This window comes from Anopheles aquasalis, chromosome 3, assembly GCF_943734665.1.
Source record: "Anopheles aquasalis chromosome 3, idAnoAquaMG_Q_19, whole genome shotgun sequence".
In the NCBI taxonomy this organism is placed as follows: Eukaryota; Metazoa; Arthropoda; class Insecta; order Diptera; family Culicidae; genus Anopheles; species Anopheles aquasalis.
In genome coordinates this window covers 66013549-66041048 of record NC_064878.1, presented here as the reverse complement: position 1 = coordinate 66041048, position 27500 = coordinate 66013549, and the positions used below count along the sequence as shown (strand labels likewise).

The window sequence follows — 27500 nt, the reverse complement described above, 5'->3', positions numbered from 1 at the left end:
AAACGATTTCCCAAAAATAGCGCCAACATCTGTCTTATCAGTGCCGTCATCGACCAAACGACATCTCGTGTTGATCTCTGATTCCCTAAATCAATGTAACCGTTCGCGTGAGACACCGCGCATGTTTGCAGAATCGGAAACATACGAACTACGACAGATGGCCGATGGCGCGTTGGCTTCTAAAAATATCCGGCACAGCGCCATCCTCCCGCGTGCGAGCGTTCTACTCTCGACTCTTGACTGTGACCTTCAGCATTGTGCTCTAAATCATCATCCTTCAAACACGGTTCAGTGTTGCACAATTATGCAATGGCTTCGTGATGGAGAACTCGCTGCCCTGTCTCTCTCTTTCTCAGAGGGCCCATCTTTCGCTTTCCCTTTCTCAAAGCTATGCGCAGCTAGGAGGCCCGCAGTGGTCCGTTACCGATCGTTGATCAACATACTAATAATGCTCATCGTAGGATAATCTGTTGGCTAACAGCACACAGTTTAGCTTAATTGGTGCGATAGTTAGAGCGCTGCTGTTGGTTGATTTAAATAGAAATCACATGCAAATGTGATCCATTCGTTATCATCCACTCAACTCTCAGCAGCAGCAGCAGCAGCAGCAGCAGCAGCAGCCAGTTGGCAGTTTTGAAAGATCGAAAGATCACGCTGTGGGCATCACTTTTGCTCTCCAATGGCCAATTAAGATATCACAAAAGCATAACTCTCTTGTTCGTCAAACACGGCTTACGGCTCCGCTTCACATTCATTGGCACCATGGCAACAGCACAGCAATCGGTAAAGAAAGGAAATTAACAGCACAACCGCTGGCTCGGGCTGGCACTTTTCCCTCCCCACAAAACCCGCTGGCAATGGCTGGAAGGAAATTACCAAAATTTCTCCACGGTGGCCAGTCGATCGTGAACCATTTTCCTTGTGGCCCCCGGGTGAGTTTTCGCTTTCGGGGCCCACCGCCCCCTAAGCGGGTGCGTACGTTCACCTTTCTCCTGCTCCTGCGAAAGGCACGGAAATGGGTTAACGGCAGCCGTAGCAGCAGCCACGAAGACCGGTGCAGGTGCAAGAGATGATGTGAATTTGGATTTTCAAATGTTCGCACAAATGCGACGTCGTGGCCTTCAGCGATCGTACCCGCACCTGTCCGATCCGTTCCGTTCCGCCTTCACCCGTGCACTGAACCGTGGCCGATGGTAAAGGCTCTCGAGATCGAGAGACGACGAGCCGCTCCCCGTTGCAGTGAGGGCACAATTGTTGCAATTACATAGTTGCTCTGTGCATTGTGCATGGTAGCGTGGTTTGAAGTGCGCCATATGACCACCGCGATGACGATGACGATGGCGACGACGACGACGACGACGTTGTATCGTCTATCCAGCCCGCCCACCGCAGCTACGTCATGTGATCGATCATGTGAAACCGGAATCGGAATTGGAAAGATGGATTTGAAAGTGGTTGGTGCCGAAATCGAAACTGAATTAAAACGAGAGTAAATTGGATTTCTTCATTTATTTGAAAAGCGTCTCCCAACCGTCGTCCAGCACGGGCGGGGCCATACCCGCGCGTATCATCAGCCCCGATACCGACCGCGATCGTGGAAATCGATCTCCTCGAACTGCATCGGGCCGAACCGGGGCTTTTCCTTTATTCATCAGGTGTCGAAGAAATCGGGCCAATCGGTTTCTTGTTTTTCCAGTCCTCCTTTTTTTTGGGATTCTTCGACATGAAGGAATTCATTCCATCCATGATTCACTTACTGTCTTGTGCTCATGCTATTTGTTTAAAATTCCTTTCGAACATTAATGTTCTTCTCCCAATAACTCATTGACAAAACGAGTGCAGCTGACGATCGCTTATCAGTGGTTTATGTAATCTGTAAACGCAAGCGAGAGTGGTGCCATGAATTAATGTGGGGCGCCTCCCCCAAACAGTAATTGTTCGGGTATCGGTTCGGGGCCTCCCGGGCCCCGGCCTAGACGTCGAAGCATTATAAATCTCCATCGTGGCGCTCTGTTATTAATATTTTACTTATCTTTCCGTGCCACTGGCCTTTCTGCGTCTCGCTCACACGACCCAAACCCGTTTCGTTCCGATCCGTTCCGTTCCGTTCCGTTTTCGCTTGCCACGGACCCCCTTCGGTCGAGCGGGGGGGGCCAGATGGCTCCAATCTCGGTCGCGACCACACCACCGGTACCAGCGGCAGTACGTTTCTCTCCTCCCCGGTGACGTTGGTGGTTCGTGGTTTTCGTGGTCGTTTGGCTTTCCTTCGAATGCATTTTCCATCCTCTGCGTTTCGGGTGGGGCGCTACGCACACCAACGCGCCCGAAATGGATTGGCTGGGATTGGAATGGAATGGAACGGGACGGTGGGTGGAAAGTGGCAACCGTCCGCAGCGAACGAATAAGCGCACGAACCCGGAAAACTAACTCGTCAATCGTGCGCGATCTTCAACCAGCGACGGAACGTAGCGTGTTTGCTGATCGTTTCAGCGCTGCTCGCAGACCATCTTGATACCCGTGGCGTTGATCGCCATCGAAAAGCAAGTGTTCTCTCCTAATGCTGCTGGTGCTCTGTCGTTAGAAGAAACAAGTGACCAACGGTCCGCGTGACTCAGTGAGAACGAGTGTGTCCCCGTTGTAAAAGACCTTCACCAAACGTTGAAGGCACCGGCTTGTATAGCTACAGTAAGTGGTTCAGATCAGAGTGTTCGATAAAGACTTCCCGGCGAATGGGGATGGCCCACCGGATGTCACACTGTGTTTGCACAACAGTCACAGAACTCCCGAGCTTACGCTTTTACCCCTCGTGTCACGTGTCCGTCGTGAAAAGTCGTAGAAAGCGATCCGCAAAGCAATGAGGAACCACTTAAAGGGAACCTAGAACCAGTGTGCAGATAAGCGCCGGGGCTTTAGCCGCACGGATGTTAACGATTGGTTGGACAAACGGATTGTACCGCTGTCAACGCGATTTTGTGCGTCTTGAGTGGTCACGTATGAGCCACGGTCGAGGGTGCGAGGGGATCCCCTATCGTGCCGCACACACCAAAGCCTGATGCCAGATGTATCGTGAAGATGTTGACGAATGTTTCGCGCAACACTTGCCGCTACTTGATTATCGAAGAGAACGGGAACTGAGGGGAATGTGATAACATGATTGCTTACTACGGAAGCATTTGTAATTGAAGATTGCAACTGTGTTTAAGCAATCGTGGCGTGGCGTGGCGCGCTGTGAATTGTGAACACCGTGTATCAATCTGGCCACCAAACACCAGACCCATCCACTCACTCATACCGCTCTGCGACCACGCTCATTCGCTATTTTCTTCTCCTTTTCCGTTGCAGCCCGGTCCCATACCTGGTATGCGCCCACCTATGGGAGCTGGATCACATCAAGCCACCAAATCCGCCAACTCAATGGGTTTCATAATGCCACTCTATACCATCGGTATAGTTTCATTCTTCATCTACACCATCATGAAAGTAAGCGCACGCGATCGCACATGGTTTCCGGCCAACGTCCGCCGTCCTCCAATGTTAATCGGTTTCCCCCTTTTTTCTTTGCGTCCCCATTTGTGACATTTGTGTAGCTGATATTCAAAAAGACACCGGCCACACCGTACGCTGAGGTGAAACCAGACCCGGCGTTCCGCAATGAGGTCTTCACCACGACGGAACCGTACATCAAGCGACCGGACGATGGTACGACGAAGCTCGGTAAGTGCTCTGTTCCCTTTTCTTTCTCTCTATCCCCCCCCCCCCCCCCCCCCCCGATACTGTCTTTCTGTCGTTCTCTCTCTCGCGCTGTCTCTCTCTCTCTCTCTCTCTCTCGCGATCTTCACAACCACACGAAGACATACACTCGATCATTTTATGGTTAATCATTCGCCTACCTTGCGCAAGGACATTCCATTTCGCCTTATCTTGAAGCCACCATCGATCGTCATCCATGCTACGCGATCATCTCATCCTTTTTCCCTCCCAACCCCCATCGAGCTCGATCATCTCGGTGTCATTCGAAATAACGTACTTACTGCCTTATCACTTTCTCTCTCTCTCTCTCTCTCTCTCTCTCTCCCTTCTCTCGTTGCATCCTACCATGCAAAGCCTGGAAAGATCATAGCGCAAGTAAGGACCGCTGCTATCTCTCTCTCTTCCTTTTTTTTTTGGTAGACAATTTGAGTTTGAAAGCACACGCGGCCCACCACGGTGGTACCGCTACATAGATACTAGCTATACCTTGCACTCTGCTACCTCACTACCGCCTCAAGTAGTCTCAGCGTGATGCATTAGCGCACAGGCGCCGGAAAACTGTATTTCCTTCCCATTTCAGTTGCCTTCCGCAGGGAATCGCTCGCTCAACAGCTCGCTTCTCGATTACTCCCTCCCTAGCGCACGTGTTGCGGTTTGTATCTAGCCCCGTTTTTGTACCCCTAAATGATCTCCAAATCCATGTCCTTTCGTTCGTGCTCTGCTCCGGTGATGATTGTGCCCGGAAACACCCTGATTGCTGATCTTGATGCCGATTCCACCTGCCAGCGTGTTAATCCGTACTAGCAAATCCACCAGCACCTTTCTGTTTGTCCGATTGGTCTAACAGTGGCCCAAGCAAGAAACTGTTGGTTTGACCGACCGTGTGTTCCAGTCGGTTAAATACGCACGCAAACCTCCCCTTCCCGGTTGGCGCCTTCCCCTCACCAAAAGCAAACGCTCTCTAGCCCCGATCCCTCGTTGCTCGTTGCCTTTCAAAAGCTGGACTAATTGGAAAATTTAATTGCTCTCCAGGGCCCATAAAGTGGATCACTTTATTTGAGGTTTCGGTTTATTCCCGTTCGGCAAATGCCGTGGCCAGGCCAGGTACGTGGGAAGCGCCGTGTCGGTTCCCAAGGTCGCTAAATGGTAATGCGTGGTAGGTGCGCTTCTGAATATGATTTGCAGTCAACCGGTTCCGGTGATCAGTCCAGCGAATGGACACTTTCCATTCCAATTTACAATCAATCGCGTGGTTAGTTTGCGCCATTCGTTCCAGTGCCCGGGTAGTATGGCTACTTAGTTAAGTTCTATAGTAGACAAACACTTTAGGTTCCTTTGGTGAAAGGGCACTTTTGGCTGGTTGGTTGGTCGGTTGCCTAGGCAGCTTAGAAAGCGACTAGCGACGGTTACGCCTGATTGGGCTCGGGGCCGGTGCGTGTTCATTCCTTCCTTTTTGCCCTCGCCGTGTCTCTGATGAACTGTTTGATCTGCCATGGCTAACGTGATGGTTTACCGATACCGTTGTATTGGCATTTCGCCCTAATTTTCCTTTACTTCTCTCCCGGTTTTTCTTCCTCCCTCGTTTTTTTATTGGTTTGTTGTTTCCCTCGTTTTCATTTTTTTTTGTGTTTGTTTGTTTTGTGTTTGCTATTTTTTTCCAATTTACCACTTTACTTCTAGGACAATCGGTTTCGGCAAGCACGAGCGTCACGAACGCTGAGCTGGTTGCACCGGTGGCTTCGTCTGCCAGTGCCGTTGATACTGTTGCCTCGGTAGCGCATTCCTCCGTCCAGTCGGAGCTATCGAACGATTATGAGCAGCTGGCTGCTAGCCAGCCGCTCCCGGAGCAGTTTCACCAGAGTGCTAGTAACGACGATGTTAAACCGGAAACTATTCTGGCCAACGGATTGAACGGCCCGGCCGACGAACAGGAGATCGAGAAGGCTGAAGCGGCCACCCCGCTTAAGGACGAGCAACCGCCTCACGATCCAACTACCGAGAAGGTAGTTGATGGAATCGTTGTGAAAAAGGTTGTGTCGTTCGAGGAGGTATCCGCTGGTGGCTCCGATCGAGTGTTGGATGTAGAACAGGGATATGATGTTCCCGATAGCGTTTCGGCGGTCACCGAAGAGGAAATTGTTGTACAACGTGTCGTTGAACAAACTGCTGCTGCACCCTCATTGGAAATCCAGCAGCCCAAAGAAGAGATGGATGTGGTTGTTGCTGAGCCGATTGTGAGCAGCGAGGTGCCCATTGAAGATAAAAAACAGATCGAGGAACCGATTGAAACCGTTGCGGATGAGTCAGAGGGTCCATCGATCACTGAACAGCCTGCAGAGATTTCTACTACCAGTGAGGTGGCGAACGAAAGTGCAGTAACTGCAACTGAACCGACGAGCGAACTTATTACCTTCGAGGAACCTACACCAGAAGCTACTGTAAACGAAATTGTCCAGGAGGAAAGTGCAGCCACTGTTCTTGAGCGAAGCGACGAAGAGCAACAGCAAACAGTAGAAGAGACGGTAGAAACCACGCCGACAGTGGATGAAATTGTTGAAAAAACAGTACCTAAAATCCCTGAAGAGGCCACCATTACCGTAGAGGAAGAGATTGTAGCGGCATTGAAGGAAGAGAGTGAACCCGTGCAGCCTGAAATTCGCGCTGAACATGAATCAGTAGCAACGATTGAGAAGAACGAGGATACCACGGAACCGCAAGCTCCGGTTGAGGAAGTGCTGGTTTCCAAGGACCTTCAGTCCGGTCTACTGGCGGATGCCCTGCGAGAGGATGAAGCTACGAACGTACAGTTGGAGGTCCAGGAGACCACGGCTGCCGCTAACGTGGTGCCGGAGGATGATTATCCTGATTTGGTGATTGATAACGAAATGGCCATTCGTGTGAACGAGACGGTTGAAGATATTACACACGCGGCGGAACAGTTGGTTTGTGAAGTGCTGGAAAAAGCGGAAGAACTGGCCAAGCAGCAAGAAGAAGGCGAACAGCAATATCCCGAGCTACCGGCTTATGATCCGGCCACCCAGAAGCTGGTCGATGGCATCGTAATTGAACGTTTCGATCCGGAGGTAACGAAGGATGCGGAAATTGCCGCCACTTCTTCTGCTGCATCCGCTGAGCTTGGGCTGGATGTGGCTGACCAAGCGAGCCAGTTCGTTCCGGAAGATGATGGCCCTGACGTTGATTCTATCAGCGAGGACACGTCGCTCAGTGTAGCGTCCGTAATCGAGCAGCAACCGTTGGTGAAGGAGGGAACGGAAGAGGTGACCACCCTACCGGAAGCCTTGATCACGACCGAGTTGTTGGTCGATCGGACGTCTAGTGAGCCGGTCATTGTGGATGGTAGCGATCAGCCGACGGTGGAGACGGAGAACGTTCTGGAGCCCGAGCACACAGCGGGACCGTCGGAACCCGTTCAGCGGAACCCAGAATCTTCAAACCGAAAGAGTGTCTCGATCGAGGAAGTGCACGATGATGCTCCGATTGCCGATCACACCGAAGGCAAGGTAATCGAAGAGCACATCATACCGATTAGCATCGCGAAGGAAGAAAGTGCTGCTGGTGCTATGACCATCACGGAAGTGTCCGCTGATGAGCCGTTTGTTGAATCACCGCACGACTCGAAAACTGCTAGCACGCTCTCCAGTCCACTGGTAACCGCTGTCCCGGTGATGGATGTGATCGATGAACAGCAGGAGCAGGCCTCCGAGCATCAGGATAATCAGGACACTGGCGCCGTTTCGGTAGACGCGCTCGAGCATGTGACGAAGGAGGCTCTGGTAGAGCGTACGCTTAATGAGGCCGCCGCCGTAGTGAATGAAATCGAATCGATCGTTGATCATATCATCACCGAGAAGCTCATCCAAAGTGGAGGAGTGCCAGTGGATGCAAACGCTGCCGATACGCTACCCGGTGGCCCACCCCGATTGGCCGCTTCTGCTGCGCTGGTAGTCGAAGCTATCGAGTCCAAGTCAGCCGCCAGTGCCAGTGTGCCAAGCATGATGGTTTCCAGTAGCATTAGTAATCAGGCCACACTCATCTCCACCACACCATCCGACACCTTCGAGCCAGTCGCAGCGCCACCCAGCACTGTCATCACTAACGGGCTTACTAATCTGAATGGTGGAACGATTTGCGATACTAATCAACCTACGCCAGACGGTTCCCTAGCGTCCGAATCATCGACATGCACAATCACAGCTTCATTGGACGCCTCATTCCCTATCCCCGTCATCAAGTCACCGCAGGCAGCGATCCCAGAGTCTGTGGATTCCCCCGTACCCCAGCATGCTATCGCACCAGCCAGTACCAGTGAGACACAGAGTATCCATTTTGCCGCAGATCCGCCAGCAAGCAAGAGCATCGCCATCACCGAGACCGGTGTCGCAGCTAATGGATCAACCGGGAGCTACGTCGTACCCGAGGAACGCGAGATCGAGCGACACACGGCACCAGCACCAGCCACAGCAACCGCAGCAACCGCAACAACCGCGGCAACCGCAGCAACCGCGGCATCGACTTCAATTGGCCAAGTACCGACCAGTGTCAGCAACGTTACTAATCCCAAATTTTTCACTCTGAATCTTGCTAACTATAGCACTAGCAACAACAGTAGTGGTAACAATAGCAATCGCTCGTCCTTCTCGATACCTAACCTCTCGCAGTCGCAGGTTGCTTTGCCGGTTGGTGGCGGTGACAGTGCCGACCAGCTGATGGAGCTTGAACTGTTGCGCAAGAAATTGGACGAAACGGAGCGTGCAATGACTAAAATTATCGCCAATATGGGCAACATCCCGAAGGGCCAGGTTAGCTGAACATTGTTCTCATTCTTCTTATTGTCCTTTGTTTCCCTAGAATACAGGTTTTGTTTGCTCTTGTTTTCAGTTTTGGTTTATATTTTTCTTAATATGACATTCGTTATCCTTCATTCCCTTCACACGGACTCATTCGCTCGCTTACATTTGTGTTACTGACGGAGAGAGAGAGAGAGAGAGAGAGAGAAAGAAAGGTCACTTTTTGGGATCTTCTTTCAAACTACGCAGCGTAGGAACTGGCGGGTGGTCTAGGATCAGCACAGATAGATAAATCGGTTGATTGAGCTGCAACGGGCAGCGGTGATGATAAACTGATCGTAGGGGCTGTCTCTCTTTTATGCTTCGCTTCGCGGGTATCACGAGAAATTCAACATCACAAAACTACTGGCTATTAGGAACAGTAACGCCCATGATGTTCCAAGTGAATTTCCCAAACCTCGTGTAGTCGATTCTGGATCTATGGTTGTTATCGGGGGCGGTGTTTCGTTCCCACCGGAGGTTACTTCTGGGTCCTCTGTTGGCGTCACCTCTGGGTCCTCGGTAACCTCTGGGTCTTCGGTCACTTCCGGTTCCTCGGTTACTTCCGGTTCCTCGGTTACTTCCGGTTCCTCAGTCACTTCTGGTTCCTCGGTTACTTCCGGTTCCTCAGTGACCGGTGGTTCCTCGGTTACTTCCGGTTCCTCAGTTACCGGTGGTTCCTCGGTCACTTCTGGTTCCTCGGTTACCGGTGGTTCCTCGGTCACTTCTGGTTCCTCAGTCACCGGTGGTTCCTCGGTTACTTCCGGTTCCTCGGTCACTTCCGGTTCCTGCGTTACAGGTGGTTCCTCGGTTACTTCCGGTTCCTCAGTCACCGGTGGTTCCTCGGTCACTTCTGGTTCCTCAGTCACCGGTGGTTCCTCGGTTACTTCTGGTTCCTCAGTCACCGGTGGTTCCTCGGTTACTTCCGGTTCCTCGGTTACCGGTGGTTCCTCGGTCACTTCTGGTTCCTCGGTTACTTCCGGTTCCTCAGTGACCGGTGGTTCCTCGGTCACTTCTGGTTCCTCAGTCACCGGTGGTTCCTCGGTTACTTCCGGTTCCTCAGTTACCGGTGGTTCCTCGGTTACTTCCGGTTCCTCGGTTACCGGTGGTTCCTCGGTCACTTCTGGTTCCTCGGTTACCGGTGGTTCCTCGGTCACTTCTGGTTCCTCAGTCACCGGTGGTTCCTCGGTTACTTCCGGTTCCTCAGTCACCGGTGGTTCCTCGGTTAGTTCCGGTTCCTCGGTTACCGGTGGTTCCTCGGTTACTTCCGGTTCCTCAGTCACCGGTGGTTCCTCGGTCACTTCTGGTTCCTCAGTCACCGGTGGTTCCTCGGTTACTTCCGGTTCCTCAGTGACCGGTGGTTCCTCGGTCACTTCTGGTTCCTCAGTCACCGGTGGTTCCTCGGTCACTTCTGGTTCCTCTGTTGGGGCCTGCTCTGGATCGTCTGAATCCCGAACGTTTTGACGATCCACTGTTGTTAACGCAACCGCTTCCTGTCCACTACTCTGACGATCAATCGTGCTGAACGAATTGCTTTTGCATACTATTGCTGGCATGCGCGAATCAATACCCACATTGCGTATGCAGTCTTCGAGCTTTAACGCGAATGAATTCGCTAATTTCCGTTCGAGAATATCTCTCGGCTCGACAGACACCGCGACATATCCTTTATCCTTGTAATATGCAGTCACGGGTAGTGCATTCACTCTACACAGCACAACTACCAACAGCAGAAAGGGTACACTTTGGCTCTTTGCCATCAGGATTCGATTGTTGTGTATAGCCGCGCCGAAGTACAGATCAAAACTGAACGATTCAAAGCGGTCTTTACGCAGCAAAGCTCCTCAAACTGCGAAAGGGAGTCTACAGGAATCACCATTTACCCTTATCATGTACATTTTCTGCACTCCAGCTGGCCTTCGAGTAATTCATAGAGTGTTCAATATCGCAATGCAAACCTGCCTCGCAGGGATCAGTGTGGCCTCGTTCGAGTGGCCTGCTTATCGTTCACACCTTGCGGCTGTTGGATATGATGGGATGGTTTATGAAGCATATCAGGGGGCGGTATTGCCTCTGAGGTATCGAGTGGATTCCCATCCCCTTGATAAGGGGAACGGGAAAGAGACATCAACACGTGTCCTTGGTTTTTGCGATCAGTTTTTCAACGCTGCTGTTGCGAACGAACGAACGAATGAACGGTTCCGAATGAATCGTGTTGTAACCACAAATGATTCTGATTGTTCGGAATATGATGTTGGTGTTAACGAAGGGCATATTTACGATCGTTTGCTTCTCCCCTATCGTACAAGTGACTTACAGCTCCGTTTTGCCTGTTGTTGCCTGTTCTGCGTACGCAATAGTGTCACGTGTGGTCGCCTTTGCAGGTGGAGACGCTTGAGGCGAGCACATTCAGAACATGTTTTTTTCTTTCTTGTTTAACCTTAATATGCCTTCTACTAATCAATATGTACTTACGTCTTTCATTTCACGTTTTTCACTGCCAATCGCCACTGGAAAACAATTTAAAATGACTTCGTCATACTACACCAACTGCTACGTGATACCGACACTCTAACACCACCACTGACCATCCGATGCTCATCTCATACATATTACAACTTGGACCCTCACCACACGTGGCGCGTGGCGGTGGCGGTGGGGGGCGGACACATGACTGAATACACGAACAAAACCTACTGGGCCTTTTCTCTAAAACTTTCTTCCGTCCCTCCGTCCTATTCTTCTGACCTGTCTACCACGAATCACGTATCCTTCGCCGAATGTTAATTAACAGTCGTCACGGCTATTCAAGGTCTAATTACCGCGGCAGATGAACAGTTGCTGAAGATAGATAACATTAAGAAACATACGATGAACAACTTGAGCAAGGTTAGAGCCAATCAAATGTCCCTCGATTGTTAACAATTGTGTATTTGTGCCGCATTTACCCTTTTTACGTTTTAAGCGATTGATACCCGGTTTATCCTCCATCCATCGAGCCCAAATTCCGTTTTGTTTTTGCGTGTTTGCGTTTTCCGCCTTTCTCGCCGGATCCCCATGCGGGCTCTTCCGGTTTGCGTACACACATAATACACACGGTTTGAACTCCTCCTGTCCCGCTTAGCTGTCGTTTCCTCCTGGATATACTCCTGGCAGCGGGTGGGTGGGTTCCAGCAGCTCGAAACTGTGCCTGTATATCCCGGAGGAACCCCGGGCGAGCTGCGGAAATGTTTGAGTTTGTTTCATGCCCTCTCCAACCGTCTTTTAGGTACCTAACACTTAGCCGCCATCAAGCACACAAACAGAACACACGTCCTGCAAATCCAAAAAAAAAACAAAATCAAATTTCACAACAACAAAAAAAACCTACAGTTAAGAGAGTGATTTGTCTGTTTGTTACCACTACTCCTTGTTTGATTCTGTGCCTGCTCGCTCGCCTACTTCTTTTCTATCTTTTGTCCTTTGAGGAGTTTTCGAAACGAAAACGATTTTACTCACAATCGGAACACGACAATCTAGTATGTCACGCCGAACTTTTCCTTTTCTGTTCCTTTTCTGCTTCCCGTATTTTTTTCTCAACGAGTGTGTTAAACCCGATTGTGTTTTCGTGTTGGCTTCCGGTTGTTTGTGTTGCCTTGCGTTGAAATTACTGATTAGATAGCGATGCTAATACGTCAATTTCTATTCCTTGTTCGGAATCGGGCAAATGGCTGTGATCGCTGTTGATCAGGAAACAAATGTAACGACGGAGGAGGCGACTGCAGCTTCTTCGGAACAACAGGAACCAGCTACCGAGGAGCAGAAGGAGCAGGAAACTATCATGAAGGATACCGAGGCGAAGAAGGAACAGTCACAGCCGGCACCGGCTACCAACGGTCACGCTATCCAACCAGTCGACGATGCAGTGACCGAGGCTGAAGTGAGCCCGGAGATACGACAGTCCAAGGGTAAGCGCGATCGCAGTACCGAGCGTGGAACGGTAAAGGTGATGGCCATGGAGGTGACGGCTCAGCGGGAAAATGGCAAACGGCTTAGCCGACCTATGACACCATTGCTTCCGATGGGACATGCGGAAACGGTGAGTTTGGCTTACTCTCTATTTGCCTCTAGTTCTTATATCTCCATCTAACCATTCAACAGACAACCGCTGGTACAGCAGGAACCGAAGAGCATGAGACACGTTCCATCCTGCTCGATGGACGGTTACCGCACGATTCGAAGATCCTGGTGGCCGATGCTGAGACGGCAGTTGAAAAGCTGGAACCGGAAAATTCCGAAGAAGAAGAGGATGCACCGGTAAGCGAAATTAAAGAAAAAGAAATCAACATTATGCTCACTTTTCGAAACGTGATTCCAGGTAATTTTGAGCGGCAAAATGACTCTTTCGTTGATCAACATGGATTTCATCGAAAAGGATGCAACAGGAACGGTTGCGGTGGGAGGTTCGTAACGGCATCCTTACACCACGGTTTTAAACTAACGAGACTTTCGCTTCCCTTCCCTGACAGAGATTGTTACTGAGCTGCACAAACCACAGGAAGAAATCACGACGGGTGCGGTTGCCGGTAAGGGTGGTGATTAGATTCGTCTGCCCGGAAAGGGGCCAATCCGCCGTCAAGGATGGTGGTGGCCTTTAGCAAAAGGCACCTCGCGCACCGTTGGGCAAGCGTTGGACCGTTTCGTTCGAGAAACTGAAGCCACGTTCATAAATACTGCGTATATTTTTCTATTTACCGTGGAGGTACCGTGGTACATAATTCACACCTGTCCAACACTACACTTTAATCCGCTGTACTACAACGGGACACGTGACCAGGAACCCCGCTCTGCAACGAACGACTCAGATGGGGCACGCTTTGGGAGGAAGCGTGCGACCAAGAAGCAATTTTTAACTTTTAATCACTAGCTGACAATGCTCAGACACATTTCATTCTGCCCAAACAAAATCAAAGACCAACAATTATGCTCTGTATGCTGTAATCGGTAACGTTTCGGTGATGCTGTAATCTACCGCAACCGGTCGTTATATTTGTTTCACTTGCTTAAGACGTTGTCGGGCTCCCTTTATACTGAAACGGCAATCACACACCTCCTTTCGGCAAACTCGAGGCTCGAGTAGCTCGGCCCCGCTGGCTGGAATCTATTCTTATTGCCCTACTTATTTATTTTTCCCTGTTTTTAGCGCATAATCTAATGGAAACATGATTATTGGAAGTAGTCCCTATGGAGGAAATAATTTAAAAAAGGACAAGAAATGATTAAATAAAGCAATGATGTTACCGGAAAGAGACATTACTAGTTATACGCCAAGGTATGGGGCTAACGGATGGTTAGTAAAGTGCGCCAATCTGGTTGCGAGTGTATGGCTTTAGAGAGATACTGATTCTAATAAAGTCGTTTATTATAAATCATATTTGCAAACAGCCTCTCCTCTACTCTAGACCAAATCATTGCTAGCCTGCTTAAATTAGTTTTGAACGAAGTAATTTTCACTAAAAAAGGGTAGCGTAGTAAACGATCATCAGAGTAGTCTGTGGCCAACAAAGGGTGCAAAAGTGGGAAATCAAAATCCGCAAGGGTTAATCATTGAATCCGAGTGATTGATTCAAAACAAAATTTACGAACAAGTCGTTGACCTTTTCCTCGTGTGATGGCCCTTTAAACTGCCCCCCCAGTACAGCACAGCAATCACCGCTCGCTCGTAATGGTTTCCGAGAAACGGTGCGTCCGACGCCGAGTGTCCGCTGTGTTGGTGCAATGTCTGGCGGCGGCGTTGTGGTCAGTTTTCTCCCAGGTAAGCTTGTTTGCAGAACGAAAAATCATCAGCTCCGCGTGGTTTGCATCGATAAGGAAGCGTAATCGAAGGACGCCGTGTCCTCAGCATGGCATTTGAAGAAAGTTGTGCATCGATCGGCGACGACGAGGAGGGGGAAGTGACGATCGTTTCCGCGTCGTCACTGAAAAAGCGGAAGCGATCACTGAAGATTCTGCCCGAAAATACTTCGACACCGTATAGCGCCGCGAAGAAGAGCCGCCTTCAGCGTCCAGATGGGCCCCAGAAAAGACCAGCAACGCCGATGCCGAAGGTAACCTTTTCCTCCTCAATAATGCGCATTACACGTGGCGTGCAAACGATGGCTCCACCGGAGATGAAGGACCGGCAAACGCAGGTGTCGGTGGTGCCGAAGAAACAGTTTACGGTGGCCGTTCAAACGCAAAGTAGCTGCTGCGGAACAGGTGCAATCGCATGTCAGACTTCGATCGATGATCTAGTACTCCGTGAGGAGGCTTGCGTTGGTACCAGCCAATCATATCCTCCAGAGAAGCCACCGCAAAATGATGCCGCTTGCCAGACTACGGCAACGGCCGTCGTACCAGAGGGCGATGAAGAACCGAACCATCCGGAACAGGCACTCACCTTGATGATGCTGGCAACAAGTACCAACGAGCGGTGCCACCAAACAGCGACGACGGAGGACGAGTTAACGGATTCGTTGATGCGTCGCGAAATATTGCAACGAATTGCGCAAAGCTATGGCATCGATCTGTCGAGCGGGGCGGAACGCTCGCCACTGGAGAACAATAAGCAAAATAAGAAGAAGAAGAAGAAAAAGAAGAACAAAGATCGGCAGCAACAGGATGAGTTGGCCGCCAGGGAACAGCTATTAAATGAAACCTGCGACACTGTGATGGCCAAGGTGGATGAGAAGCTATCCACGTTGATCGCTGGCCATCTGGACATGTACCGTCGTCAGATGGTGCAGCATCGGCAACGTTATCTGAGCTGGATCCAGGAACAGAAGGCTCGCAGCAGCCCTGCGGTGCGTCGTAAGCCACTTGGCAAGCCAAACAACCGTATCGAACGATCGTCGGTGTCGCTGGAAGAGAAAGCCGTCCAATGTGATCCACTTCCGGCCGCGTTGTCAAGCCAAGGGAGCAGTCAGCGAGTTAACGTCGCCACCCAGTGGTACCGGCAGCGGATAACACGGTCTAAGGTAGTGAAACCGAAAGCGATCAAAGCGAAAGAGGACTCTAGCAAACCAATCCAACAACCTACCATTTCCACAGATTCAAAGAGACCCCCAGCCGGCCAGGACCACCCAGAACCAGAATCAAGCCGCCGACAAACGTTACGCCAAACGAAACTGCCCCTCTATGTCGAAAACCGGCCAACCGGCGGTGATCAACGGGGACGAAAAGGAAAACATACCCCCGAACCAGCAAACCAGTCCGCGGTTCTAGCCGCCGCCACCACCACCACCACCACCACAACCGCTGACACATCCACGGCCCGCAAGCGAGGCCAATCCGCGAAACGACTGCCACCGGAACCGGAACCGGAACCGGAACCGGAGAACGTCGAAGAGACACCATCGGAAACATCTGATGAGTGTAGGAACGATCGCAAACACTATCCATACCGGGCTCCACCGCCGGTCTATCATTCTCAATGTTCCAAATCATCTGCAACGACCTGTCCCTCGCAATCACAGCTGTGCAGTCAGCATCATCACCACCATCATCATGCTGCGCATCAACACTATCATCCTGTGAGCTGTGGGAATGATGAAGCCACTCCAGATTTCTCCATGCTTTTGAGTCCCTTGAAGCAGATGTGCGTTGGAGGGACCAGAGGCTGTTCCGGACATTGCACCAACAATTTCGGTGCACCACTAGGCAACTACCTGCCGATGGGTAGCGAGAGCATTTCACCGACACAGCAACAATCAACATCGTCCATGATGTACCGGAACCGGTCGCAACCACGGGTTCTGATCCGCACGAAAGGCAGCAACCATGTGCGCACGAGGGAAAAGCCAGCACCGGAAGTGAACGTTATCAGTAGCCAGGAATTGTACACCCAGATTGGCCGGGCCGTCGAGAATGCTTTCCGGGTGAAAGCACTGCCAACGTTGGCCACCATGTACGGGGAACCGATCATCGAAACGTTCAATGCAATCGACGAAGAGGAGGAGGGGGAGGACGAAGTAAACAGCGAGAATCCTTCGTTCGCCCAGCGAAAGGTGGTTCAACCGAAGCAGAGGCCAGTGAACCAGTTTGTCTGCAGTAGCGGTAAGGATACTGTCGCCGGCGGTGTAGCCAGGGCACCTCCTAGGGCACCTTTTTACCCAGGACGATCACCAAGTCTCTCACCCATCATCTACGAGGATGATAGTGATGACGACGGGTTCTAGTGCGTTAATGTTCTCGGTTCGCGTCGCGTTCGCTTTAATGCGTTTCCGGTTTGAAAATGTGTTTTAAGCAAAGTAGTGCGCGGGTTCGCTTCTGTGTTTGTACTCCTCTTCGCTTTTCTTGTGGCTACAATGAATGAGATCTTTAATTATCAATCGGGATAGGTAAAGTAGGGAATTCTTCTGTTGTTTATTATTTGCGCATTATTTGCGAAGGATGCCTTCATTTAACTTAATTTTAGCGATCGTGTGGAATCGTAAGAGTTATGAAATCTATTGTCTGTTTGAATTTGACAATGAGCTAGTTTTAAAGGGAGAAATTAAACAAAAAAAATACTAAATAAATTATTTAACACTCACCGACCGCTTCGCTAACGCTTCAAAATAAAGCCACAGTTGATTTAGCAAGCAAGCAAATGATTTGTAACGAAAGAAAAATCAAGCAACTTTGAATTTGAACAGGCCGTTGGTATTCCGTTTTGGAACGTGTAATTTCGGCAGAAGATACCTCAATTTTCCATCAATTTTCGGAAGATGTTTCCACAACTTACGCAAGTTTTAATGCAATCGATTTTGTTTTTGTTTATTATTTTCATTTTCTTGACAAAAAAAAAACGTCCGTTCAATAGATTCCAACGAACAACGTGTTGCTGCTGTTTAGTGTTCTTTGCCCGGATTTTCCTTTCGATTCCCTCGATCTAATTCTCTCTCTGTCGATCAGTAAGTGCGGGGATGCCCAATATCTTCAACATTACACTGATCTAGGTAAGTGTGTTTTGAGTGTCAATTGGATGGAATATTGTGTGAGGATATCCTAGTAGTATCTGCAATCCTTCCCATTCTCTCGCTAGAATTTAATGTTTTGGTACGGTAGTTCCGGATAGTGGATGTAAAAAGGCCTTTCTGGTATGGAGGGATGTCAGTACTAGCGCTTATCCGTTGTTCCGTGGCATTACTTTTCCCCGGATTAATGGTAAATGGAGGTATGATGCGGTTTTTGCTGATAGACGGTACGGTTTGAATGGAAAATAAATATCAATTCCCTTTTTTTTTGCTGCTTTCGCGACTATCGCCTACTGTGTCCTTCGCTCGCCCTGGTTCCATCTCCTATCGTTCTCTACCGTCATCTTTTATGCTCATCTTTGGTGTTGCCTTTGAAAACAGATACTCTAGATGCAGAGGTTGCAAAGATCACTTTTGATCGGTCGGTCGGTCGGTCGGTTGGTGTGCTGTTTGTCATCTGATGCACTTGTGTCCATTATGCGCTGTTGTATGCTCTGAGGTTAGTAGTATACGAGGTGTAAGTGAGATCTGGTTCCGTTCACTGCCACAACGGGAGCGACGGCTGGTTAATGATGGATGGTGTAGGCTGTGCCACCCTCCCCGGCCTGGGGGGACTGCTCGCTCATTTTGGATAATGACTGGAATCTGGTGCATGAGGGTTTCGCTACCTTTCGTCCCTTCGCTAATCCGTTTGCATTGCATTTTTTAGTTACTGTTGGCCCTGGTTCGTCTATCTAACGTGGTTTTGATTTTCGCCGTTTGGTGATTGTGTTTTGCTCATTTCAATTCGATTCATTTGCCGCATTTTCAATTTCCTTTCCACCACACGGTGTCACTTTCCCGGTTTGCTTCACTTTATCGCTTCGTTTTTACTAGAAAATTAATCAAGTTAAGTTAGTTGGGTGTACTTTTTAGAATAATAATAGAATAATAATTAGAATAATATAATATAATATAATAATAATTATAATAGTTCCGTAGAGATTTGACTAGACTTGGTGATTTCCGTATTATTGACCCCTTTTATCTTAACTGTTTTTTTCATCTTTTCTTCTCTCTTTTTCGCTTCACTGCGTTTAGTCTTTAGTCCTTGTGTTTATGTGTGTGCCTAAATACTAAATCGAACGAGCTCCTCCCCATCCCGCTTCTTTACATTTTTCGTCATCATTCGTTCTTCTGGATTTTCAGTTCTTCCTACGAAAATTCATAACATCTATACATCTCGCGCGCTTCCATACCGCCGCAGTTCACCCTTTTGCGGGCGGGCTATTCTCCTTGATACCACTTACGGTAGTGGTAATGAATGCACAACCAAGTGAAATAAATTATCCTCGCTAACAGGAAGAAGTAACGGAAAAACTATAGACTTTTCCCCTATCCTCGTGAGCCATCCTTCTTCCCCCTACTATGCTTGTCTGTACACAATCTTTTGGTTTCATTCTGCACGTCTTCCCTCCCTCTTAATACACACAAACACACACACACAATCACTAGAGCCCTTTCGCAGTGTCTTTTCGAGCGGATACGACATCTCTCTAAAGGCCTAGCTTCAACACCTTCGCGATGAGATTGTCTTTTGCCTAACCTGATCTGGCTCTTTCGTCGATTGTTTCGTCCCTGCTCTTCCGCTGCTGCTGCAGCACCAGGATCCCTCAAATGTACTTCCTTCTTTTGGCTTTGCTACCTTCTCCTCCTGTGACGGAACTTGGGAGCCGAGTTCGTTCCCCTTGCGGCGGAGTTCGTGAGTTGAGGATGAAGAGTAGTTGTTTTGTGATGATTGGCTGTGTGGTGTGTTGTGCCGTCCGAGGACTGTCGTGGCATTCATCCTTGCGTCCTGCTGCCATTGCCGTCCTCTCCGAGCGGCGCAGTCTTTGGTATGCTGGGTTGGTTATTTTCGTTGCTTCTACTTTGCGACATACGAGGGGTTCGTGGCCACGTGAGACCCCATTGTGATGAGGTGAGTTGGGGGAGTCTCAGCTGGCAGTGATACAGTGGTCGCTGTAGCAGTAGTAGTTGTAGTAATGAGGTTGCATAGTGTATTGCTCCAGGAGTAACGGCCAACAGCAGCAACAGTCGAGTGGAGTGGTTGGCGATCGACTACGTCGTCCGTGCTGCGTGGAGACCGCGACGACGGTGTGTGCACGACGGCGTCGTATAAAATAGTTATATAAAGTCTATATACAATCACATTTGATTTCCTTCACGGTTACGCGTCGCGTCCTTGGTCGGTGCTGTTGCTTTTGCTAGTACCGCAAGTACGACCGTCCTGACGGTTCGCATCCATCGTCGTCCACAGATACCACGCGCTGTGTGGTATCGTTTGCACCAAAACAGGCAACAACGGTGGGCCTCCTTTAGCTTCGGCGTTTACAACGCCGCCGCTGGCGCATCGCTCGCCATTGTCTTAGAAGCCAAAGTTGGTGAACAGATGCTGCTTGAAGACTTCTTCGCTTTCTTCCTCGAGCCGCTGCACCGTGACCGTGTTCAGCAGGTTGAAGACGATGGCAAAGATGGTACAGGCCGCGTACACACCGAGTGCCACCCACCAGAGTAGCTGTTCGTGTAGCTTTTGCTCAAAGTTCTTTAGCACCAACAGCCCGATCGTCAGGCCGGCTAGTGCGCCGGTCAGATGAGCCACGTACGATACCGTTGGCGCCCCACTGGCCGGTTCTACCGCGTACCGGGAGTAGATTGCGAACCCAACATCACATGAAGCTAAAGAGAGAGGAGAGAGAGAGGGAAAAAAGGATTAGTGGAACTGTGATTTTCGAGGATCTGATCGTTTCCCTCTTACTACAGCATGATGCTTACCGAATAGGAATATCGCCAGTAACCTGAGCACACCGTACTGCATATTACGGTAGTTAAGCATAACATTGGCTAGATGTGCGGCCAGCAGCGCGTACACACCACCGCTCGCTCCCACAAGGTACACTTCCGGATCAAACACACTCGTACCTGCAACACGACGGAGAAACAAAAGAGAGCGATCGTTAGAAAAGGAAACATACACGCAGCGAACGGGGCGGGAGGGATCAGGACACTTACCTAACGATCCAGCTAGTACGCCCGCCAGATAGACACAGCCTATCCGTGCCGATCCGTGCACCATCTCCAGTGGCAGCCCGACCAGGAGCTGTATGATTAGATTAAATCCTAAATGGAACCATCTGCGAGCGAGGGAGAGAAAACCGTATTAGAGACGTCTGATGTGAACGAGCGGACGCGATCATTCGACACTTACCCTGCATGTAGCACCATGTAGAAGAGAAACCGCCACACCTCCTGCCGTTTGTCTGGTCGATAGATGAACATCGAGTCGATCGGAACCGGACCGGCCGGATCCGCTGGACCCAGTGTCAGCGAGTGGTACACGAAGAATCCGAGCTGCAAATCGAGAAACGACAGAGGAAGTGACCGTTAGAACTTGTCTGTGATCGCCCTTTCCGATTGATGCTACTACGAGGATCAGTCTGGCGTTTCCGGTGACGATCGCTTGCTAATTCGATGAATGTTTGATCCGAATCTAGCAACCATTGACGCATGTTTCCGCTTCCGCACACCAGACTAGTGTACACGAATAAGCGTGCGGTGATCGTTTGCTAAAATTAGGATTGGCTCGATCGCTCGAACGATCAACAATCCGAATGGAGAGGATGTGCTGACTCAGCGCTAATGTAAACCACAGAGCCACGAAAACCAGACACAATCAATGAACGGTTGCGGGGTTTATCAATGAACGTTACACGCGTGTTCCAGAGCATGAAAGGTTCAATGAATAGGAACTGTGCTGTGGTGCTGGCTGTGGAGACCACGGCTACCACCACCTACAGCGAGAGTAGCGTAGATGGAATAGCAGAAAATCCTTTTAACTCCCCGTTGTTTTGCTGCTGTTATCCCTCGAGAGCTGCTCAAGGACACCAGGGCACCAGTTCGTTAATGCGCTCAAATTAGAGAACGATCGTAAATCACTTATGGCACACACAAAGTGCATGTGCATTCCGTTTCTATGGAACCTTCTTCTTCTCCTCCCTGTCCCACAAATGGTCATCAGCGTGCGGGATAGCAGCACAACGCATGAGAGGGCATGCGACATTCCATTTAAACAAGGACTCACTACTCCTGCTGCTCCTCCTGCTGCCGCTGCTATTGGAAAGGAAGTGTCGTGAGGGAAATGAATTGGATTTTAAGCGAGAAAACAATCACCGAAGGCAGACGAGAGAAGCTGAGTGTGTGAAGAAGATCACTTCCGTTTCGTGTCGCCGCCGAAGCCGGAAAAGTGCGTCTAAAGTTTGGAGAATTTTCACCTCCCGTTCCGCGCGAGGGTGCCCTGCCTTGTTTGTTTTTCTCTCGATTGCACTCCATTAACACGCCATAACATTCCACCGTGATCCCTTGGTAGACTTCCCTTTTTGATCTTCCGCGTAGAGGGATCTCGGAAAAGACTTCCGAAGAAAAAAACATCCATAGCTTGCCTTTCGTCATTTAGTTTTTTTTCATCGTTTGTCACCAGGCCCTCGCTCCTTAAGCGGCATCATATTTGTATGATTCATGCACCATCACCCCCCCGTGTGGTTATGTTTTACGGGGTTTTATGATCTCTGGCCCCGGTTCCGGCCATTACCGTTGAGCGCACTCGTCGTCTGGGTGGTGGGTATGCGCATGCAAATTATGAAATTGTAAAACCCCGAAGCGGATGAGTGTCGACCGATCGATCGATCGATCGAGCATTGAATTTCAATTGACATTGCGATGCGGTGCGTGTGCCGTGCCGCTTGTTGCCAATGCAGCGAGACGATGTTCGCGTGCCCTTCGGTGGCCATCCATTGTCGCGGGAACGCAACGACGGTGTAATGAACGCATCCGCCAATTGATCACCACCGAGCAAGGTTACTGGATCTCTCTAAGGGACCCTCTTTCCAATTTATCCATTTCTTGTGATTCACCTTCACGTTTAATCGATGCGAATGACTTGACTTCAAAATGATCACCACCAGAAAGACGGAAAGACGCACATCTCGTCCCCTGGGAACAAAACCTGGTGCTGCTGCTGCTCTAGTTGGAGCAGATTTCGGCAAGAATTTTTCATGGGATCGTCGTGGCCCTCCCAAATTGCACCTACGCGCGGCGGCGATCGCGGTGGCCGTAATCGAATTAAGCGTATCGCGCTCGCCATTATGTGCGGTCACGGAGAAGCACCGGAAAGTGATTTATGAGTTTAGCAGTCTATTCACAGCAGAATAACAACAAAAAAAAAAATAACCCCCGAATCTCAAATCCGATTCTAATGCCCCGGAGAGGATCACACTGCTGCCGACAGGGCGCGTGGTTTAATGCGCGTAACATTATTAGTAAAATCAATAAACACGCAACACGCGGTGGTGATGGCCAGAAGGTACTGCGCACGCCTTAATGGCTAATCTTGGCTCATTATCTAGCCAACAGCCGCCTGGCCACTGCCTTCGGACTGATTCCAACTCGTTCTAGCGTCGAGCGTCGAGTGCGATTAATTCGATTCGAAATGCTCGATCTGTTCTTGGGCAACGGGCGAGAGGTGGGGAGGAGAAGCAGACAGGATCGTTGTTCTCGGTATCATTTACACAATCACCTCTGGGAGAGTGTTTTTAGGATTGTGGCTGGCGCCATCTTACTTTAATTCACGCCCCGCCACATTCGAGGCGCCAAACAAGACGCCCCCACCTCTTCTTCTTCTTCTTCTTAGAACATCACCCCGGGGGCCGGGTCAGGCCACGGGGTAATGAGTCCCGGACATCGGAAAAAGCAAATACAGCAATCAACCCCACATGTACGATCGAGCGATCGAACACACACGCGGCCAGGTAGGTAATAAGTATGTATTACACAATAATTGCAATAAATTTGCCCAAAAATAATGTTTCACACCAGCCACAGCCAGCAAGCACTCAGCTGCTGATACCGTTTTCTGGGTGCGGCCAGGGGTGGTGGTGGTGGTGATCGAGAATCGAGATCAGTACCGGTTGAGGTTTGGGGAAGGGAGGTCTGGAGTCCGAGATCGATCCGAGATCAGTGCAAACAGAGCATCACCGGCACCGGCAGCAGCAGCAGAATGGGTTCTTAGTAGCACATACGGATCCCCCCGCCCTCTTCTCTTCAGCGGAACGCGATTTGAGGTTATGTGGGATGTAGCTGTGCGGTGGCAGTGAGTGGTTGTGGCCGCTATGAGACCGTAGCGCACACCCAACGGTGGTTGATGATGATTTCAATCCGAACGGAACTAATTGCCTGCCAGCCTCTACCTCTCTTCCACCATTCGATCATCATCGTCGTCGCCACCATCGCGAGGGTGAGCATAGAGCATCGCGCATCGCTCCCCCTTTTTCCAGCCAGAAGAAGCTTCCTATCTTCTCACCCCCCCCCCCCCCCCCCCGCAAAAGGGGAAGAGGGGGCGGCTTTATTTTAAGAGGCCACGGAACAGAGCGAGGTGAAATAATTGTTTTTAATCCATCCACACCACACCGCACACGGCACACGGTTACCGTTACACACATACACCAGCAGCACGCGGTGGCTTCATTCTTCACTCTTCTAAAGCACTTCTTGAGCCTGAGCAGGCGGGGTGGGGCCTAACGTGTTGCTCCGGGGGTGATCCATTTGTCACGGTCCACTGGTCACGAGTGGAGAGTGCGCGTAGAAGAGCGCGAGCAGCACACCATCCCCGTGGCGACCGAACCAAACCAAGAATTGTCCCACAATTTGCTAACACAGAGACAGAGATCACGGAACGGGAGCGTTGCCAAAACATAATGCTCCATATCCCCTCTCTCTCTCTCGGTGGGAACCGTAATCCCGCAGCCGCAAAACCATGGGATCCGAGCCTTGGTTTGTTGAGAGATTTGTTGGAATGAAGCTATTCCGCGCAGAAGACACATTACGCGAACAGATGATGAAGGAGGAAGCATCCCGCGAGAGCAGTGTTGACAGGATGTTCAAAATGGCAAACGTTCGCGATCGAAATGGCCCCCAAAATTTCGTTCCCGTGCGCACAATTTCCCATCCACTCACACAATTGGCATCATTAAATCAACAGAGGCTCCCGGGAGGTGCTCACTAAATTCCAGATCATATAATAAGTAATTAAAAATAATTAATATTCCAGAGCGTACGCAGAGAGCGAGAGAGAGAGAGAGAGAGAGAGAGAGAGAGAGAGAGAGAGAGAGAGAGAGAAAGGTAGCCCTAGTTGCTTAGGTTGGAGCCACAACACTCGACCGATGCTTTGGGCTTTTAATTAGCCCCCCCTTTCCACTCCATTTTTGCCCTTCCTTCCAGAGGACCGCGCGCTGCTCTCTCATGAGCTGAGAGGCTGTAAAAAATCATTAATAACATTTCATAACGTGTGGGCCTCGAACTCACTCGTGTGGAACACCACGTAAGAATGGAAAGGGGGGCAAGCGGAGGCCTAAAGAACAGAAGCAATAGAACTCGCGATGCGGCGCGACTAAGCTCTAAAAGTTTCGTTGTTTGAAAATTTTTTTAGTGAAAGTGAATCAAGAGATCGAGGAGAGGATATCCTGCGATGCCCAGAGTTCCTCTCCTGTTGTCGCTCACTATGGCCGCCTATAACGGATGTCACTGTTGGTGGGCGTACCACAAGACACCATATTGCTGCGTGAGTTGCAGTTGATAATGGACCTGCGATCACTCTCCTGCGATTTGATCGAATATCCCCGCATCCGTTCTATCCATTCCACCAGGTGCGTTCGTTGAATCTACGATCCTTTTTGTTCACGAAAAACTGTTGAAAGAACACCCAGGCCAGCGCATTTGGCCCAAATAGGAACAAGTCCTGATCCGTGGGCATTCCAAAAAAAAAAGGATCAAAAGCAGAAGCCTGACCGAACATGTTTCTCTGCCGTGTCCTTTTTTGTAGGGCGATGATCGCGCGGACGATCAAGTGATGTGCAGGAGAAGAGACATTCCATCACACAGACACAGACACCGTCGTCGTCGTTGTCGAGCGGAGCACAAAAGGAAGTAGAATAGACCCGAGACTCGCCAGACAGGAAGTGAGAATGAAGGACTCGAAGGGCACCATACACTGCTGCCGAACGATATCGAAGGAAGTGAAAACCAAGGAAACCCGGGGAACGGAACGGAAACAAACCGCAACTCGCATCGCATCGGACCCGGACTCACGGCAAGGCAAGCTGGAGAAATTCGAGACATCGAAAAGAAAAGCAGCAGCAACAAGCGTGACATATGGTACGGAATACAGGGCGCTGCAGCATTTATGTTTTGCACCAACATCATCAAGAGAGAGAGACGAACTCCTAATTATAGACGCACCACACCGTGCTGGAACCGTTGCTTGATCACGTGCCAAGGCATTCGAACTGGAATGACCAACCGGCAGGCAGACAGCCGCAAATGACAAAGACCCCGAGGGCGAAAACCGGCAACAGATGTTCCGGTGTTCTCTTCGGAGAGCCTTTTCTCGATGCTCAGCAAGCTATGCGAAATGTGAGTGTCGTTTCTTCGACACAAAATCGATCGAAGTAGACATGTGTGCGGCTTTGGTGGCGACAAGTTACAAAAAAAAAAACAGACAGCAGCAGCAGCAGCATCCATTCAGGTAAGACAAAACGACAGTGATAATACAACAAACCAACCCACATCCACCAAGGATGATGAGGCTAATAAACTGCTAATTGACACGCAACAACATAAGTACATAGCGCCCGGAACGGTGGGCAGCGTACGCGTGTGCTCTTAATTCAATTGAAGAACCAATAACAAACACAACAGAGTACACGGTGTGCCGTACACCGAGCATAAAGCATAAGGCACGATTCTGGCACGTGGCTTGTTCGGCTCTAAATTGAAGCAATTTGCAAAACCAACCCTTGCCCTTGCCCACCGCACGGCGCTTCTCCTCGTTCGATAATTCGGTTGCATCGCGAGAATGCACCGTGCGCGCGCGCGCGCGCACGCTCGCGGTCGAGGCCAGTACGGCACGGTTCACAAGGCGTTATGATTGGTAAATCACGATTCTGCACTTAATTCCACCACTCCGGGGTGCACACCATTCCGTCAGCAGGCCGAGGATGTGATCGTGCAGCCAAACGGCAGCAGCATCAGCAGCAGCAGCAGCAGCAGAAAGAGAGCATAATCGTTGAAGGATTAATGCGAGCGCGCGCGTGTTTCGTGTCTTCGCTTTGCACTCTGACTTGACCATCGACGGCAATAACAGCAGCTGCTGCAGTAAGGCCAGGTGCTGCCACCATCCCCGAGGCAGACAGAGAGAGAGAGAGAGAGGGAGAACGAGAGAGCATGAGCTGACAGTGGAAAGATCAGGTGAGCCTCTTCGGGAGGCGAAAACGGTTCGTCATACGGATCAATCAAAACGGAATAAAAAAGAAAAAAAAAGAAAGAAAAAGGAAGCGGCAAGCAGCGTATTGCATCGGAAGTGCTTCATGCGTTTACCTCCTCCTCGCCTACTACTCCTCTTTGTAGCATAAAAAGGAAGGAAACGAATTAATGGCACAGAAGGATTCCTCCCTCGCCACACCGGAGGCGCGCAGGTGAACCCTCGACCACCTCGTGCCCTCGCTGCAACGGTATTGCACACAAACACAGATGGGAGGACACACCAGCAACGCCAGCAACAGCTGGAACCGGTGACTCAACGCCGCCTACCATCGAACCACCGCACGCAGAGAGAACACCGGAACCGTCCCGAGCCCACGAAGAGCGAAGAGGGGGTTGCGCTGGAATTCGGTGCAAGGGCTTGTGCAATGGTGCACGGAACAGGAAGTACCTCCCTCTCTCTCTCTCTCTACCCCCTGCTGTACATGCCCAAAATGCATCGACAACGGTGCGCGGTGAACCGTGGTGGTGATGATGCATCATCACCGATCACGACCACGGCGACGGCGACTGCGATGATGAT

At 50.3% G+C, this 27500-nt stretch overlaps 4 protein-coding genes across 22 annotated transcripts in view; 2 read left to right on the top strand and 2 right to left on the bottom strand.

Moving 5' to 3' along the window:
* The window catches only part of LOC126578082 (titin), a 17947-nt gene extending 3937 nt beyond the window's left edge, over positions 1-14010 (top strand). For 13 of the 18 annotated variants that reach the window (XM_050240300.1, XM_050240297.1, XM_050240304.1 and 10 more), the window contains 8 exons: positions 3343-3480; positions 3588-3714; positions 4105-4125; positions 5431-8570; positions 12328-12675; positions 12738-12893; positions 12955-13039; positions 13106-14010. In XM_050240300.1, coding sequence (XP_050096257.1) covers positions 3343-3480; positions 3588-3714; positions 4105-4125; positions 5431-8570; positions 12328-12675; positions 12738-12893; positions 12955-13039; positions 13106-13179 — 4089 coding nt within the window. In that variant the 3' untranslated portion in view covers positions 13180-14010. Of the gene's footprint in view, positions 1-1975; positions 2686-3342; positions 3481-3587; positions 3715-4104; positions 4126-5430; positions 8571-11391; positions 11487-12327; positions 12676-12737; positions 12894-12954; positions 13040-13105 lie in introns of those variants that run through there. The other 5 variants (XM_050240310.1, XM_050240309.1, XM_050240307.1 and 2 more) reach the window with 5 other exon arrangements.
* Positions 8741-10420, bottom strand: LOC126578083 (serine-aspartate repeat-containing protein I-like). The gene has a single exon (XM_050240311.1). The coding sequence runs from the start codon at positions 10355-10357 to the stop codon at positions 8936-8938; it is 1422 nt and encodes a 473-aa protein (XP_050096268.1). The 5' UTR covers positions 10358-10420; the 3' UTR covers positions 8741-8935.
* Positions 14011-14473: 463 nt separating the features above from the next.
* On the top strand, positions 14474-17148 carry LOC126575392 (uncharacterized). The gene has a single exon (XM_050236069.1). It carries the CDS (start codon positions 14480-14482, stop codon positions 16790-16792), a length of 2313 nt encoding a protein of 770 aa, XP_050092026.1. The 5' UTR covers positions 14474-14479; the 3' UTR covers positions 16793-17148.
* A 203-nt stretch (positions 17149-17351) lies between these two features.
* LOC126577066 (protein rhomboid) overlaps positions 17352-27500 on the bottom strand; it is a 59416-nt gene continuing 49267 nt past the window's right edge. For both annotated transcript variants that reach the window (XM_050238469.1, XM_050238470.1), the window contains 4 exons: positions 20817-20959; positions 20621-20742; positions 20384-20530; positions 17352-20287 (listed from right to left, as the gene is read on the bottom strand). In XM_050238469.1, coding sequence (XP_050094426.1) covers positions 19977-20287; positions 20384-20530; positions 20621-20742; positions 20817-20959 — 723 coding nt within the window. In that variant the 3' untranslated portion in view covers positions 17352-19976. The remainder of the gene's footprint in view (positions 20288-20383; positions 20531-20620; positions 20743-20816; positions 20960-27500) is intronic.